This window comes from Colius striatus, chromosome 5 (genome assembly GCF_028858725.1).
Source record: "Colius striatus isolate bColStr4 chromosome 5, bColStr4.1.hap1, whole genome shotgun sequence".
Taxonomy (NCBI): Eukaryota; Metazoa; Chordata; class Aves; order Coliiformes; family Coliidae; genus Colius; species Colius striatus.
The window spans coordinates 301,687-317,709 of record NC_084763.1 but is presented as its reverse complement, the minus strand read 5'-3'; the positions used below and the strand labels follow the sequence as shown (position 1 = coordinate 317,709).

Genomic DNA, 16,023 nt, shown 5'->3' with positions numbered 1-16,023 from the left:
GGAAGGAGTTACATTCTGATTTGTAAGGGAATGTGGCCTTGCCTGTTAAAATTGAAGCATGAGGTGCACACTGGATCCTCGCCACATGTAGAAATGTTTAATATTTCCTCGTGCATGCCTTTCTGAAGATACCTCACATTTGTTCCAAGAACTGCAACTCTGGTTAAAGCTCTGGTTTTTTTCTTGCACCACCAAGAAAAGGAGTAAGTGAATTTTGTTTTGTAGTGTATTTAGACCATCAAGAAGAAATGTTTGAGCTGGTAGTTGCATGATACATGTTCAAGGCAAGTATTGCTGGTAGGTTCCTACCACTCTTGCTCTGAATGGAATGCATGGTAGCAGCCCCTCAGATTTCTAGCACTGTGGTGGTATAATCCTTCAAATTAGTATGAAGAGTTTGTGGAGCCATAAACATGCATTCAGAACAGCATGAAAAGAGAGAACCATGAATGGTATGTTGTATTTCCATCAAGAAAACTGATACGAATTGAAATGTAAAATACAAGAAGATAATGTCATTGGTTGATGCTGTATTTATAGAGCCAATTCAGTTTTGCAGCAGCAATACTGTTCGTATTCTGGTTGTGTGATGTGACGCCAGTCCAAAGCTCTTATATAATGCCTTGTCCTTTTCTCTCCCTTTCCTTGTTACTTCTCTCTCCACAGTGCTACACACCCAGGGTCCCATTGATGGCAGCCTCTATGCCAAAGTGAGAAAGAAGAGCTCTTCAGACAGCAGCATCCCTGGTGTTGCTCAGGGTGTTTCTGTGACTGGCAGCCCTGATCACAGCGATCATACCTTGTCTGTCAGCAGTGATTCAGGACACTCGACAGCTTCCATCAGGACAGACAAGACTGAGGAGCACCTCGTGCCGGGAGCCAAACGGGGTCTGAGCCCGCAAGAGAAGGCAGAACTGGATCAGCTACTTAGTGGCTTTGGTCTGGAGGATCCTGTCAACACCAACAAGGATATGACCGATGCTCGAAGCAAGTACAGTGGGACTCGCCACATAGTGCCAGCTCAAGTTCACGTGAACGGAGACACCAAACTGAAGGACAGGGAGACTGATATTCTGGATGATGAAATGCCTAATCATGACCTTCACAGCGTGGACAGCATCGGGACTTTGTCTTCCTCAGAAGGGCAGCACTCTGCCCACCTAGGGAATTTTAGTTGCCACAAAAGCAGTCAGAACTCGCTTCTTTCAGATGGCTTTGGAAGTAACACTGGGGAAGAGCATCACAATGCTTTTGCCCCAGACTTGGGAATTAGTGTGGACCCCCTCTATGAGAGACCATTTGGAAGCACTGAGCCAAAGTCAACTCAGCAGTTGCAGCGGAATCCTTCTGTGTCACCCCAGCCTCAAGCCTATGGCCCCAGTAACTACTCTACTCAGACTTGGGTACGGCAGCAGCAGATGGTCACTGCTCACCAATACAGTTTTTCCCCAGAGAATGAAATCAGGGTTGGCATTCATAACGCCGTGGAGAACTCAGGCAGTGTCCTGAGCCAGTCCCGAGTCCCAGACACCCCAACACGTGGCTCCAGCAGCAGAAATGCTGTGCAGAGGGGACTAGGAAGCGTGCCAGGTGCTACTGAAGCTGCAGAACAGGCCACTGCTGAGAGTTTTAAGTCAAGGCCAGTGCCTCAGAGTGACACAGATGGCCTGGATCTAGGAGAGAACACAGAGGACTTGCCAGCTTCTCCAACGCTGGATATTGATCAGTCCATTGAGCAACTGAACAGGCTGATCTTGGAGTTAGATCCTACATTTGAACCTACACCAACCTGCATCAACACTGTCACCAGGGACAGAAATAAAGTAAACGGCTTCAGCAACCTTGATGTAAACATGGAAGGGCTCGGCAGGAGTCCTGGCGTCCATGACAAACTGGAGGTGATGAACAGGAATCCCTCCCAGCATGGTAAGCTGTTGCAATACCTATTGAATGTTGTGCTTTTCCGGGCACTTGTGTGTTGGTACAGTACAGCAGGACATAGGTCATGGTTGCAAATTGAAGGATGGTTTTATTTATGTGATACAGATGAGTAATATGATGTATTATTTTTTACACCCTCTTTACATAACTGTCCAAGAAACTATGGAATCAAACTGGTGTAAGATAAGTGAGTTTTGCAGGTGTTTGAATATGAATGTACAGATAGCATTTAGAATCCTGGGTAACTGAGGAGGTGGGGAACAGGGAATAGTATGAAAGAGGAAAGATTTTAGGAGTTAGGAAACTCCTTCATTTTTTGTCATGCCATTGCCTTTGACAGGGCATTTCTCTCTCCTTCATCAGTCTGAGAAAGGGAAAAGGAGGGTTAATATTTTTTGCATTTGTTTTTTAAACCTGTCTCTCAGAAAATAGTGAACATCCTTACAGGATGTTTATATCATGCGGAGCTTCAAACGGAACCTTGTGCATGCTGATTCCCAATCCACTTCAGTTCAAGACAACAGAAGACCTCTTCAGTTAGTTTAATTAGACATAGAGTATATGTCTCTGAAAGCAACTCTGACAGGGAGTTTTTTCCTCATATCCTTTGTCTTTGCTGCAAAGGAACACCCACATTCCTACTGAAATCACAGAAGCACACAGTGGTTGAGGTTGGAAAGGACCTCTGAAGGTCATCTGGTCCAGCTCCCCTGCTCAGGCAGGGCCACCTAGAGCAGGTTGCCCAGGACCATGTCCAGATGGCTTTTGACTGTTTCCCATCTACAACCACCTCTCTGGACGACCTGTCCCAGTGCTCCCTCACCCTCATAGCAAAAAATCTGTTTCCTGGTGTTCAGAGGGAACCTGTTGTGTTTCCAGTGGGTGTCTATTTCTTCTGGTCCTGTCACTGGGCGCCAGAGAAGACAGCCTGGTTCCCTCTTCTTCAGGTATTTATACCCATCGATGAGATCCCCAGCGCATTTTTGTTTAATCAAGAACTGACTGGAAAACCATCCAGTATTCTATGGACAGTTCTGCACGCTACGAAATCATGAGCGCTTCTGCAGGATGTTTTGTTTCAGCAAGCTAGGCATACCTTTTCTGGCAAAAAAGGCTAATTATTTAAGGGACACTGTGGGAGTGAATCGGCTGGTGTTTGGGCCTTTAGTCATTTCTTCATTGTTTTCTCGGAGGAAGTACTTACTTCATTCACACTTGTACTGTCCTGAAGTCAGATTTTGTTCAGGTTGTCACAAGGCCTTTCGTTGACATTACAGACTTGAGGAGCAAGGCAACAAATAAAGGGTTACTCTTGTGTTTTAGGCCCCAAAATAAGTGAATGAGTGTAAATAGAGTTTAAGTGCTGCAGAGAGCCTAAAATGTGTGGAATACAGGATATAGGGTACAAGACTGGAGGCTTGTGTTGGCCTCTGGTCTTCACCCATGCCATGGAGATTTATGGGCCTCATCCTAGTTATATTTATAGTGACTTAAAATATTAATGTTTAAGAAAATTTCATTTCAAAGTTTAACCTCTAAAGTGCTTTCTCTTCATTTTACCTTGTGTTTTTTCAGGCCTTAGGCTGCCAGTGTTGTTTGTGTTGGTTAGCATATTCTGGCCTTAGTAGTCTCCTTGAAACAAGGTGCTAGTGTAAAAACTTTGTTGGCTATTCTCAGCTGAAATCTGTTTGTGGTGGTCTTTGTTGAAACATTACAGTTCATCAAAGGCAGCAAAACTGAATGTGTTGGGGAGGCCTCAGTTTACATTTCTGGGGGTGTAACCAAAGCATAATTTTCAATAACTACTCCTTCAGAGGATGACATCTTCTGGTAGAGGAGACAGAGGGCAGGAAGAGTAAGGATTTTTATGTTCTGATTTAGGCAGGGCCTTTAGGCAGCCGAGTGCATTTGAGTGCACTGAAGTTTAAAGACCTCTGCTTGTGGTTAATGTAAATAGTGTCAAAGGAGTTTCCCTTGTGTAATGATCACATGCCTTGCTCTTGAGTGATAAGCAGCAATTTTAGATGCATGTTTAGTCCCTTGCCTGCCGTTTGACCCTTTTGAGTATATTTCTTTTGCTTATTAGTGCAGTTTTATCATGTGTCTAATGCAATGGAAATCCAGCATACTGGTCCCAAGAGAGGCGACCTTTAGGCTGCCTCCATCATCCTTGGACATATCTTACCCCATTCATCATCTCTGCATCAAATGTGGTAACTGCAGTGGTTTGTTGGATTAGCTTGTTAATGAAATGGTTTGAAGGCTTTCTTGTGGGTTAATCCTCCATCAGATCAAAGAATTAACCTTTCAGTATGGAAAGGTAATCACTAAACAAGAAAAGAGTGGAATACAGAAAGAGTGACATGGAGATGTGGATGGAGGTGGGAGGAAAGCAGAATGGTTTTGTAGCAGCCTCTAAACCAGATGGAACAGATTTATCCTGAAAATCTGTACCTGTATCCCTGTGGTAGGACATGATGTGTCAGAACTCCACCATGAGGAATACAGTTATTCATTCCAGTGTTTTAACAAACACTATTAGAAATCATGATGAATAGTGGGGCAGACCGATGAGAAAGGTAAATTCCATATTTTAGGAGTGTAGCTCCAGGGCTAAGGTCGGAGAGGTCAGCATTCACCCGTCATTTTCTGCATATGCTTCAGCACATGATTCTAGAGTAAATAACAAGAGCAGCATTTAATTAAACCAAAGATTGTTTTGAAAGCAACATTCCTTCCTGTCACTTCAGCACAATAATAATATGGGGTTTTAAGTTTGCCTTTATGTCAAGTGCTACAGTGTTCCATTTCTGACTTTTGCAAGTACCATTTAGTTTATACTGGTGTGAACTTGATTTTAAAACTAGACATGGTTCCAAAGGTAGGACAATATGTGTATGTGGTGTGCTATCCCTTCTGCTTGAGACAAGGTGCTCACCAGCGCATGCTGATGTGACAAATGCTGTAGGATTTACTTATTTACATATCAGGACTCACTGCTGTATACAGAGTCATTTATGCATGGTGTGCATGAAACAAGGTGAAAAAGTAGTTTGAAGGTATCGGTGTTAAGAATGAGGAAGACCTGGGATGTTTTTCCCTGATGGAAGAGGAGCATACTAACAGCAAGGAGAAATTGTGGACAGGCATGGTCAGATGTACTAGAAGCAACAGTAGTATAATTTCCCGTCTCATCTGAGTCCAGATTATGGTCATAGTTCTAAGTATAAAACACAAATGTTCTCATAAGCTCTTTCAAACTCTGCAGAGCGTTTCAAAGGAGTAAATCCAGAACTTAGTCCAGATGTCACAATATTCTGCCAGGCGGATAACTGGATATTGGAAAAGTAGTCTACCACTGCAGAAGTTCCTGCCACCTCCCAAGCCTCAGCGGGATGCAAAAATAGGCAGATAAACTGAAACAGCAAAATTAGTGTATTGTGAATGTGGGTGGGAAAAGGAGTAGCAAGGCTAAAGCTTGAGAAACAAGGAACTGCTCTTTATTAGCTGTCTTCCTTTTTCAAACGTGCTTGACAGATCACTTGTCTTTGGGGACCACAGGTATTCAGGATCTATGTGAGGAGGAGTAGGAAGAATGGCCTTAGGGTATGTAGGTCTGTCAAATACTCTAGAGTTTCAGTGTAGGAGTCCAAGCCCTTAAAACATTTGTTGTCTTCATACTCCTGCTGAGAATGCGTGCTTCTGTGCAGGAATTAATACATAGCAAGAAATATCCTCTGTACTCCCCAGGATACATGGGGAGTACAAGTAAGCCTAAAACAGTTTTAAAAAATCTGATAAAAGCATGACTTACTGTGCTTGGTTAAAGTCAGAAGTCTTTTCCTGCATGTGTGGGAACAAACTAATGTATAATGTCATGGAAAGTTCCTCTTCAGACTTGAGCATTGCTTTTGCTTCATGGGGCACAGCTGCAGCGCCCGCTTGGTCAGACTCCCATCCCAGCACATGCATGCACCTTCATTACAGCGAAGGTCTGTAAACATGAGCTGTACTCAAAAGAAGGGAAGACCTTATAAGCTAAACAGTCACTTGAAACAACAATGTGGTGTTGTTCATTGCAGGTTTGTGGTAACAGAGCACAGACCTGCTGGATGTGGTTTACCTTACCTTGGAATAGACTCACAGAATTAGAAGAAGCAGGAGATTCTCCAAGCTGTTGAAATTACAGCAACGGGAGGTGTAGTTAATAATACACAGAAATGCTGGCTGCCCTGGAGATGAAGAAGTAGCCATGAGTAAAGGATAACCAGAACACAGCAGTTGCTCACTGATGGTTGGCCTTAGAGTCAGGTTTTAGAGGGAGCTCTGTACCCTGTGGCAGTCCTTGACCTGACAAGTCTATCAGGAGAATGGCTTGGCCTGTGATGGGAGGTGAGTTGGCAGCTCAGAGCTGAGTGGCTCTGGGCAAGGCTGGATGGAGAGCTGAGGTATTCTGAGTGAGTGGGAGCAGATAGTCCTGGAGAAGAATGAGACTGACATGATGCATTGTGCATGTGCCTCGCTTTAGGGTGAGATTACAAGAGGATGGGGAGGTTATCTGGTTTCCTACATGAGTGAGCAGAAAATATATGTCTTTTGAAGGCATATGCCTATTTCCAATGCCCTGCAAATCTGGAAGAAGGAGCTGAAGAATGAAACGTGTATGTGTCAGCTGGGATGTAAGTGATGATGCATTCTTACTTCTTTGTTTGTCTTACTTCTTACTTGTTTGTGTGTTGCTGCACTGACTGACAGATGGGCAACCACCTCTCCTTTCATGCTTTTTCCTAGAGGTTTTTATCCACATGTACCATCAACACAGGTTATCGTAGCACAAACTACTGACTGCCCATGTAGCAGAGTTCAGGGTTCTGTCTGAAATGATGTTCAGTGCTCAGTGGTTTTGAGAACAGTGATCCTTGACTTTATTTTTGCTTGGAGATGTTTTTATGAGCCATGTAGAATGGTGGCTGATGATCTTCAGTGCTATGTATGGCACTTACCAGAGGTCAAGCAGTGCAACGTGTGTGAAAGATTTTCTGTCTTTTATTTTCTTCTATGTGAGCTGAGTGACACAGAGATGAGTTTCTGGTAGTAAATGGAACTGCTGTTTACCTGTAACACAGTGCTGCAGTAGTTCTTAAGTAACAGGAAAGTTGAGAGCCTAAGGACATCTTGATGCATGTGTAAGCTTTTCTGTGCAGGCCTTGTGTTCTCCCTTTACTTCACTCTGTGTAGATTCTTTCACACCTAATAACACGTGACCTCAGCCTACTGTTGAAGATCAGTTGTAGGACTTAGTACCTCAAACCAGTCATCTTTTATCACAAAGCTTATGCTTACTGGGTAGAGAAGGAAAGTTAAAACACTGTTTTGCTTCTGCCTTGAAAACTGTAAAAGCAGCGATCTGTTGATAAAGGTAGAGAACAGAAAGGCTTTTACCCATTTTCAGCAGAACCTGCTGTTACTGTCACCCGTGTCTCATCCTTGCCACTTTCCTTTGCACCCTGAAAATGTTACAATTCGCATATTTACAACAAGTTTAGAAGCAGTTGAAGAATTACATGATAAAACTAAGGCAAAACACATGAACACATGCATTCAACATTTGAGGGTGACCTGTTTCCATTGCTTTGACCAAAAGACGTGTGTCTATGAAAATCAGCCAGCAACAAGGAAATTAGGGACTCCGTGTGCCATGAGGTTGAAATTACATTCTTGCTCTCAGATAATTGTAATTCTTCTTCATGCATGAGTTACTGTGTTGGAAAAGATAATCTTAAAACATCTTTCGATCACCCAGAGTGGTGGGGACAACACAGATGCACATTAACACGGCATTCCGTTTTGTGTGCAGTTTATGTAGTTTATCAGCTCAGTGAAGAGTTGAGCAACAAACAAAGACATCTTCCCTCCCTCAAAAGAATACCAACATATGCAAAATGAATAAAAATGATGTGGTTAAACATCTGATTGCAAGTGTCTGGAACGTCTTCAGAGATCATTCCTCTATCAAAGATAGATCTTTGAAGATGGTCCAAATTACAGTCTCATAAATCACGCTACAGTGTCTCTGCAGACAATGGGGAGAGGAAGAAATCCTTTTTGCATACTTTATTAAAAAATAACTTTTTAAAGCATTGAACTGTTCCAGATGTTCACATTCACTCTGTGATACTCTGTGGGAGAGCAAACCCAGTCCATCTGAAATCAGTTGTGAAGTGATAAAGGGAACACAGCTTGTCCAAATCCTCATGCATCTTCTTTGTGTGTACTAACAGTACAGTACAGAACCTCTTGTTGTTTCCACTGCACAGGAAGATTTTGGTACGTGACTTGGAGTTAATTTTACATTTAAATGAAGTTTTTAACTAAACTGCAGTTAAAAATGGAGTTTTAATGATATTCAGTATTTCAAACTGAAGTAAATTTAGTTAAATTAGTTTTTGGGCTAAATGTTTTAGTTGAAAATGGAATTTTAGTTACACGTAGCAGCAGAGTAATTTCAAATGTCTTTGTCACGTAGTTACTCCATGAGTTTTGGTTAGTCCAGTAGCGCTTGGGGCTGGGGCCTGAGCCATCATTATAGCACCTCCCTCTGCACAGGTCTGCAGATGCCGATTTGGGTTTTACAGCAGGGTTGCTGCCTGTGCTTGGCACAGCATAAAAGGGCTGAGAAGCCGAAGTGGCCAGACCTATGAAGCTGTGGGGACAGGTTTTAATGGCCTGCTTGGATTTGGAGTAGCATTTAGACCTTTTCATCTGTGTGTTAGATTAGTGGGTTATAAAGAGTTTGGACTCCTCGTCTACTGCCTGTTCCAGATAGGGGCAAAAAAAGAATCATTTCTTTGCGAATCATTGCTGAATATGGAGGGGTTTTTCTTCAAGAACAAAGAGATTTTTTTCTGGAAGCAAATGCGACTTCTTACTGCATTTCAGGAAGATTCGGATACCACAGACACAGTTTGGTTGACTTTTGCTCTGATAAGGAGAAGAGGAGGCTCAGGAGAAGCATGATCACTCTATACAACTCTGACAAGGAGGTTGTAATGTGGTGGGGGTCTGTCTCTTCTCCTAAGTAGTGAATAGGATGAGATAACAGTAGGATAGTGGGATAAGAAGGATAGGAAGAACATTTTTACTGGGAGAGGCTGTCAGCTCCTGTGCCAGGCTGCCCAGGGAGCTGGGGGAGTCACCACCCCTGAAGGGATCCCAAAGCTGTGGTGCTGAGGGCCACAGGTTAGTGGTGGGCTTGGCAGGGTGAAGGGAGCTTAAAGGGCTTTTCTAACCAAAATGATTCTGTGATTAATCCCTTTGAAACAGTGTTCCTGTAGAGCTGTAAATCTGAAAATTTGGGTGTAACAAGATAGTCGTAGTGTGCTCATCAGAAATCCTTCACTATGCTTCAGCCTGGGACACATTTGCATGTCCTTTTTTCACAGCAACATTTAGCTCAAGTTTTGTCTTGCTGTTTTGAAGACGTTATTTTTTCCTTTAAATTTATAAAAGCCATCGTAAAGCCAATTCTGAATTCTTAAAATAGAGTTGTTTTGTTTTAAGCATAAAGCTGTCTCGAAACGTTGATCATCAAATGCCTTCTGCAAAACTCTTACACTTTGTAAGAGGCAGAAGGGCTATAAGTCTAGCTGGTTTTCACCTCCACAAGAAAAGCTTTTCCCAGAGAGTCCTCCCACTACGCTGTGCTTGCCCCACTCTCAGATGTGCAGCACGTGGAAACATGGAAGAGTTGTCGTACCTGTTGTTGTAATTGAAGGTAAATGTGGACCTTTCTAGTGGTGTGCCTCATGCACTTGTTGAATACAAACAAGTCCAACACATGAAGAGTTAAAATAATGGTTTCTGAAGTTTAGCCAGGACCACAGCTAATATAGAAGATGGAGCACTACTGTTGACATGCCACTGCAGACAAGATTTTTAGCTTAGTGTTGTTTTCTTTCTAATAGTTACAAATACCTCACAGTAATACTCCAGGAGAGTTAAGCAGCTGAAGAAACCAAGCAAAGATTAGCCTTTAACCACTGGCCATGCTCCTGTTGGCTGTAGGTTTGGCATGCTGATAACCCTCTGACTGCTGCTGTTATAATGCCCATCTATTGGAATGTTGCTGTTAGCTCTTCGGGGAATACAAAAATGGTTTTGTAGTTCACAAGGGAAAGCAGAGAAATGAAAGAACACAAATGCTTTCCAATAAATAAACATGTTCCTGGTATATTTATGAAGCTCTGCCAAAACTTTAGGCTAACCTACAAGAACAAAAACCTGAATTATATGACTTGTAGGAAGGGTTGACTCCTGACACTTTACTCTGACAGACACCTTTTAAATTAATAACTCTAAAGATCTGCTACATCGAGGCAGCTCTGAAATACATTCAGTAAACTAATTAACTAAGCAGAAGTCCTTTTTTTTTTGCTGACTTCTTCAGTTAAAGGGACTAACTTGAATATAAGAGATTAAAATTAAGCTTTATGGCAATATATCAGCTCAACTTCTCCCCACCATTGTCCAACGTCTGCTAGGAATCTGACACATTTAGTTTGTCCACTGTGTCTTCTGAAGATACCCTTTCCATCTGAATGACCACACATAAAGTTTCCAGTCAGGGGAAAAAGGAGATAAATGTTTAAAATATGAGTGCTTAAATAGTACTTTTAATTTTAAAGTCATACCATGAAAAGGAAATTCCAGGATGTGCTAGATATATTGACTCGATAAAGTAAATAACTGGCTAAATTTGGACCCTGACATTTAACCCTGCTGGGTTTCAAAAGTGACTAGCAGGAATTTATGTATTTATTTGCTTTAGCAGTCATTACTGCCACACTGACTTTGATGGTAGCAGAGATGCATTTTTTAAAGTCTCTAAGTCTGCAAGTTTGCAGGAGATTTATTAGTGTTTTTAGGATCAGCCACTACTTGTCAGCAAGTTGTTCGATTTGATACATACATATGTCAATGCAGAATCACTGAAGAGCCGTGGTTTTTAGTCTGAAATCCCTGTCTGTATATTCATCTTGAATAAAAACTGTTCTATTATACTGAAACCTGTTTATGCATTGATGCTCTACAGCTGTGCAATGTAGTCAAGGTGAAATGCCAGTGACTCAGACAGTTATGCTGCATGCTAGTTTTTACACTTTGGCTTCTGTCAGCTGCTTCAGCTGAGGAAATGGCTGTGTGTGGAAGGCATGCAGAGCTGTTTTTCTCAGGCACAGTGTGTGGTTCAGCCCTTCTGCTGGTTAAGCTGCTGATTTAGGTGCTGGTTTAGACTCTGGGCTCCATCTGCCCCGGCTCTGTGGTCAGTGTGTGTAGGAGATGTGCTTCACCAACACAGCCTGACAGCTGGAAATGGCTGAAATGACAGTAAGCAGTGAAAAGAAGTTCTTCTAGAAACCCTTAGCTCTTTTAAGAGAAATAGATAATTCTCTAAGAACTTTTCTTAGAGAAGGAAAAGCTCTGAGAAGTGTCTGAAAGGTTGCTGTGTCTGTTGTTGGGTTTGTACCAATCCTGTGGCTACACAGTAAGGACTGCTGGGGGATCCTCATTGCTGACTTGTTCTTACACAAAGCACTTGCTGTGGGAATATCCCTGAAGTGCCTGTAGGTGGGAGTGGATGACTGAGTATAAAGTCCTGCTAATCATAAAGCTGTGTCTAGTGAGACTTTGGAAACAAGGATTGCTCTGTGCCCTTGAATATCCTGGGTTGTTCTGCCGGCTCAGCTTCTCTTGTGCTCCACGTCTCAGACTCCAAAAGATTCCAGCTCCTGTGTGTGCCTAACACCTAATTTCTATGATTGCCATGTGCATCACAAAAGGTGTGCAGTCAGCTGTGCTTTTAAGGGCTGGGGTCTGTGACAGGTGAAAAGAAGCTGTTTTTTTGGAGGAAAATGTGATTGTGGAGAGCAGCAGTGGTTGTGGTGCTGAGAGCTGCTGTCTGTCAGGGGTGGACACCAAGGTCTCCTCTTTGGCTGCCCACAGCAGCTCCCCACTATCCCTCGGGCAGCCTCTTGCAAACCAGTGTTAGGGGAAACATCCTGCTTCACCCCTTTGGAGCCAGCTATACTGCAGACACGTTCCAACAATAAGTTGTGTCAGCAAGGCTAACTACAACTGATTTCTATTTTTAATTCTTCCACCTGTGTGGTTTTATAAAGCAGTTATAGAGCCAGTTATTTTGTGGGCATTCTTGAAGAGTGTAACTGAAGGCACAATAGTGAAGTTTGTTTTAACAGCTCTAACAGTTTATTAATTAATTTACCCATTTGTTTTCAGCAACAGGTGTGCAAGATGACAGTGCAACCAGGGGAAGGATGAGGAAGTTAAGTGTTGGGCAGTATGACAATGATGTCCCTGGGCAGCCATCATACAGCAGGTGTGGATGGATGAAGTCTCCTGCTACCAACCAGGCTGTCAGTCCAGGATCACCCATCCCTGGTGGGGAGGCCAAGGAGGTAAGCAAGGAGGACAAGCAATGTTTATTGAAGTGAATGGCAAATAGAGCCCCACGTTCATGTTTCCTGTTCAAAATTAACCTGAGACAATTGGTCAGTTGCATCGTGGCAATAATAAGAGAAATGACTGCAGTTACCTCAGAAATGCAATTCAGTATTCAGGAATGTCCTGCTCTTGTTCTCTCTCTGTGTTTGCTTGTTTTCAGTGTTTCCAGATCTCTGCTGGACAGTGAATCGGATTATATGAAACCTTCTGTAATCTGATGAAAAATGAGAGTTAAGTGGAAATTTTCTCAATGTAATTTTGCTTTGTTGTGCCCTTCCTAGATACCTGTTGCATGTTACCAAGATGAAATAGATGGGAGAATCTTCTCCCCAACAAAAAATGGAAATGAAGCTATCCCATCCACACCAGCTTTTCCCCTGTCCACAGAGACGTCATATGGTAAGGAAATATCTGTCTTTTTATCTATGTAAATAGTGCTATTAACATTTTCGCTGTTACTGAAAAGGAATTGTACTTTTCCTTCTCTTCTAGTAAAAACACCTCCATTATACCATCAGCGGATTCCCTCCAGCCAAAAAGTCAGCAGCCCATCAGAGCTCTACAGAACCAGTCCTGGTAAGATACCTCTGCTTCTTAAATCGTATGAAATGGGACTGTGTGTGAAGGCAACTAACACAACAGTGGTTATTCGTTTATAAATAGTATTTACACCTGGTGAACTGAGAGGTGCAAGCTGGAGAAATAGAATTTAGCAGGTCTGTTTTAATAATTTCACAAAAAAGTAAACAATGAAGAACTCTCCACAAAGATGTAAGGCCATTAATTGCCAACAGGGAGTCCCCTGTTTGTGTTCTGTGTCCAGAGTCAGTGCAGAACAATTAAGCAGTTGCATGGTGGCAATGAGAGGAAGTGCAGCTCAGTGTTTGATGCTCTTCTTTCTGCTCTTGTTCTCTGTGTGTGTTTGCATGGTTTCAATGTTCCACATGGACAGCAAACCAACCCTGAGCCAGCAATGTGGCCTCATGGGCAAGGTGCCCAATGGCATCCTGGGGGCATTGAGGAGAGTGTGGGCAGCAGGTCGAGGCAGGTTCTTCATCCCCTCAGCTCTGCCCTGGTGAGGCCTCATCTGGAGTCCTGTGGCCAGTTCTGGGCTCCCCAGCTCCAGAGGAACAGGGAACTGCTGGAGAGAGGCCAGCGCAGAGGCCTGAGGGGACAGAAACATCTCTGTGAGGAGGAATGGCTATGGTACCTGGGTCTGTTCAGCCTGGAAAAGAGAATCCAGAGCTCAGGGGGACTTAAGCAACAATTACTAATTCCTAAAGGGTGGGCGTGGAGAGGATGGGGCCAGTGTCTGTTCTGTGATAGGACAAGGGGTAACAGGCATAGACTGGAACAGGAGGAGAAACTCCTTTGGTGCTGAAGTGAAGGAGCCCTGGCCCAGGCTGCCCAGGGAGGGTGTGCAGGCTCCTCAGGAGGTTCCCAAACCCACCTGGACACATTCCCGTGGCCCCTGATTGAGGGGAACCTGCTTTAGCAGGGATTGGGCTGGAGGAGCTCTGCAGGGCCCTTCTAAGCCCCATTACTCTAGGTTGCTGTGATCCTCTGTTGATTTTTGATAATATCAAAATAATACTGTCAGGGGACTTGAGTTCCTTATTATTATGTTGCCATCTTTCCAGGCAAGTGAGGCTGACAGTCAAGCTTGGCAGCAGCTATGCTCTTGTCAAGAAGATTCATAATCAAAGGAATGAGTATTCAGGAGGTTTTCTTGCCACAATACAGTTTGTAAATGTGCAAGCATGGAAAAGTAGTTGATAACAGATGATTACAATGTGATCTAGATACAAATCTTATTAATAAAAGATTCTTCTCTGAGGCCCTAATTCTTTGATGCCAAGAGTAGCAGCAAAGCTGTTGTTAGCTGTCACCTTTCCTGTGCAAAACTGCTTCATTACAGTAAGTGCAAAGATATTTCACATAGCTGCATCCAAAAGTGCTGGACATAGAAGGAAGCCAGCATAATTTATTTAAAAGCTGACTAAAAATCAACACAGACCAAAGTTATCTTTAGTAATAAGCAATCTTTGCCCAGTTCAAGACATCTCTCTATGGTTCAGTTGCCATGGCTTTGTCCTTTGCTGTCTCAGCTCTTAATTAATGGTGGTGGATGCCCTCAAATCAAATCAATGCAGCAAATCAATTACAGATTATTTACATTGAGTTAATCTACTGAAGACTTGGTTAAATGGTTTCTATCACTGCTGCTGAGTTAGGACTAGCCCTGGAAAAATTTGTGACTTTCAGTGTATTTTGGTGATTCTCCTGCTTAATTCCAAATGCTGTTATCTCTCAAATGCTGGGTTTAGATACCCAGTTAATGAGACACTGGAAGTAATTACTCTAGCTCAGACCAAAGCAGGTGATTCTCCCTTGTAAAAATGATGCTCGAGGTGTACTGAATGGTTCTACTTCGGTGCTCAACTCGCTGTGGTGTTGCTTTTAGCCACAAACATAATGTACTTCATCTCTAAGGTTAAAGGTGCATGAGCTAGAAAACATGCAGTATGCCATTAGTGAGCAACTCTAAGAACTGTTGGCTCTGTGACTTTCCCACCAGAGCACTGAAACTGCAGTATTAGGCTCCCACTTGAAATAGTTTTTCTTCTTTTCTCTCTTTTCCCTTCACTATTGTACTTCATTAATTACCCGTGTTTACAGTAAGTATCTATTTACTATATTTACTTGCTTCTAGTTCCTCTGACTTTAGCAGGAAGCACAGAGGATGTCTTCTCATTGCCTCTGCTACGAATCCCTGACTCGTGGCCAGAGCAAGAGTGTTGTGCTTTGCATGTTGAATGAAGCCAGGAATCTGAAGGGAACACAGAGGTAGCTGTTCCTGTGGTTGCGACTGCTCTAATGCACAGGCAGAAAAACTGATTTGAATGATATGCACTGTGCAAGAGTTCTTACAGACTCAGGTTTTAGTACTTTCCTTTTAAGCCTTGCATGGTTTCATGAGTTTTTATTTGGTAGCACTCAGGAAACATACTGACTTCCAAGGCTTCAGTCTGTTGAAAATCTCTGGAGGAGTCATGGACCCTGGAGTCAAAATTTCTGCCATTAAGTTATTGCCCTTTTTGTCTCAGTTCAGATCACCTCTGAATTGAAAATGGCTCTGTTCTGCGTCTGAGCTTTGCTGCTTGTCTGAGTTCCAAGTTAGTAGTGAGCGTGCTGTAACATCTGGCTATGGATTCTCTGGGTATGTTACTGCATCAATGTCGTTCCCACTTCCAGCATGGTTAGTGTCTGCCCTGTCCAGGGAGAGCTACTTTAGGGTTAGAGAAGTGTAAAAGTACACATTTTACAAGAATATCTGAGTTAGTATCATTGTAATTCTTGAACACAAGATATCCAGTCTTTATGCATCCAAAATGAAAAAATGATCTGTTCTTCCTGTAAACTGTGCAGTGTGTGTCTTGAGTGCATCTAATTCAGATTGTTAAGCTGTTAATCGAAGGGCACTCTCTTCACTGAAGCCTGACAAAACCTTGTGTAAAATAGTGCTCTGTTAGCCCCAGAAATCTTCATTTCCAGGTGAAATTC

At 42.9% G+C, this 16,023-nt stretch overlaps 1 protein-coding gene across 7 annotated transcripts in view; it reads left to right on the top strand.

The window, feature by feature from the left end:
- The window catches only part of TNS3 (tensin 3), a 196,302-nt gene that overhangs the window by 143,761 nt on the left and 36,518 nt on the right, over positions 1–16,023 (top strand). For all 7 annotated transcript variants that reach the window (XM_061996994.1, XM_061996993.1, XM_061996995.1 and 4 more), the window contains 4 exons: positions 667–1,926; positions 12,235–12,413; positions 12,741–12,858; positions 12,952–13,035. In XM_061996994.1, the coding sequence (XP_061852978.1) occupies positions 667–1,926; positions 12,235–12,413; positions 12,741–12,858; positions 12,952–13,035 (1,641 nt within the window). The remainder of the gene's footprint in view (positions 1–666; positions 1,927–12,234; positions 12,414–12,740; positions 12,859–12,951; positions 13,036–16,023) is intronic.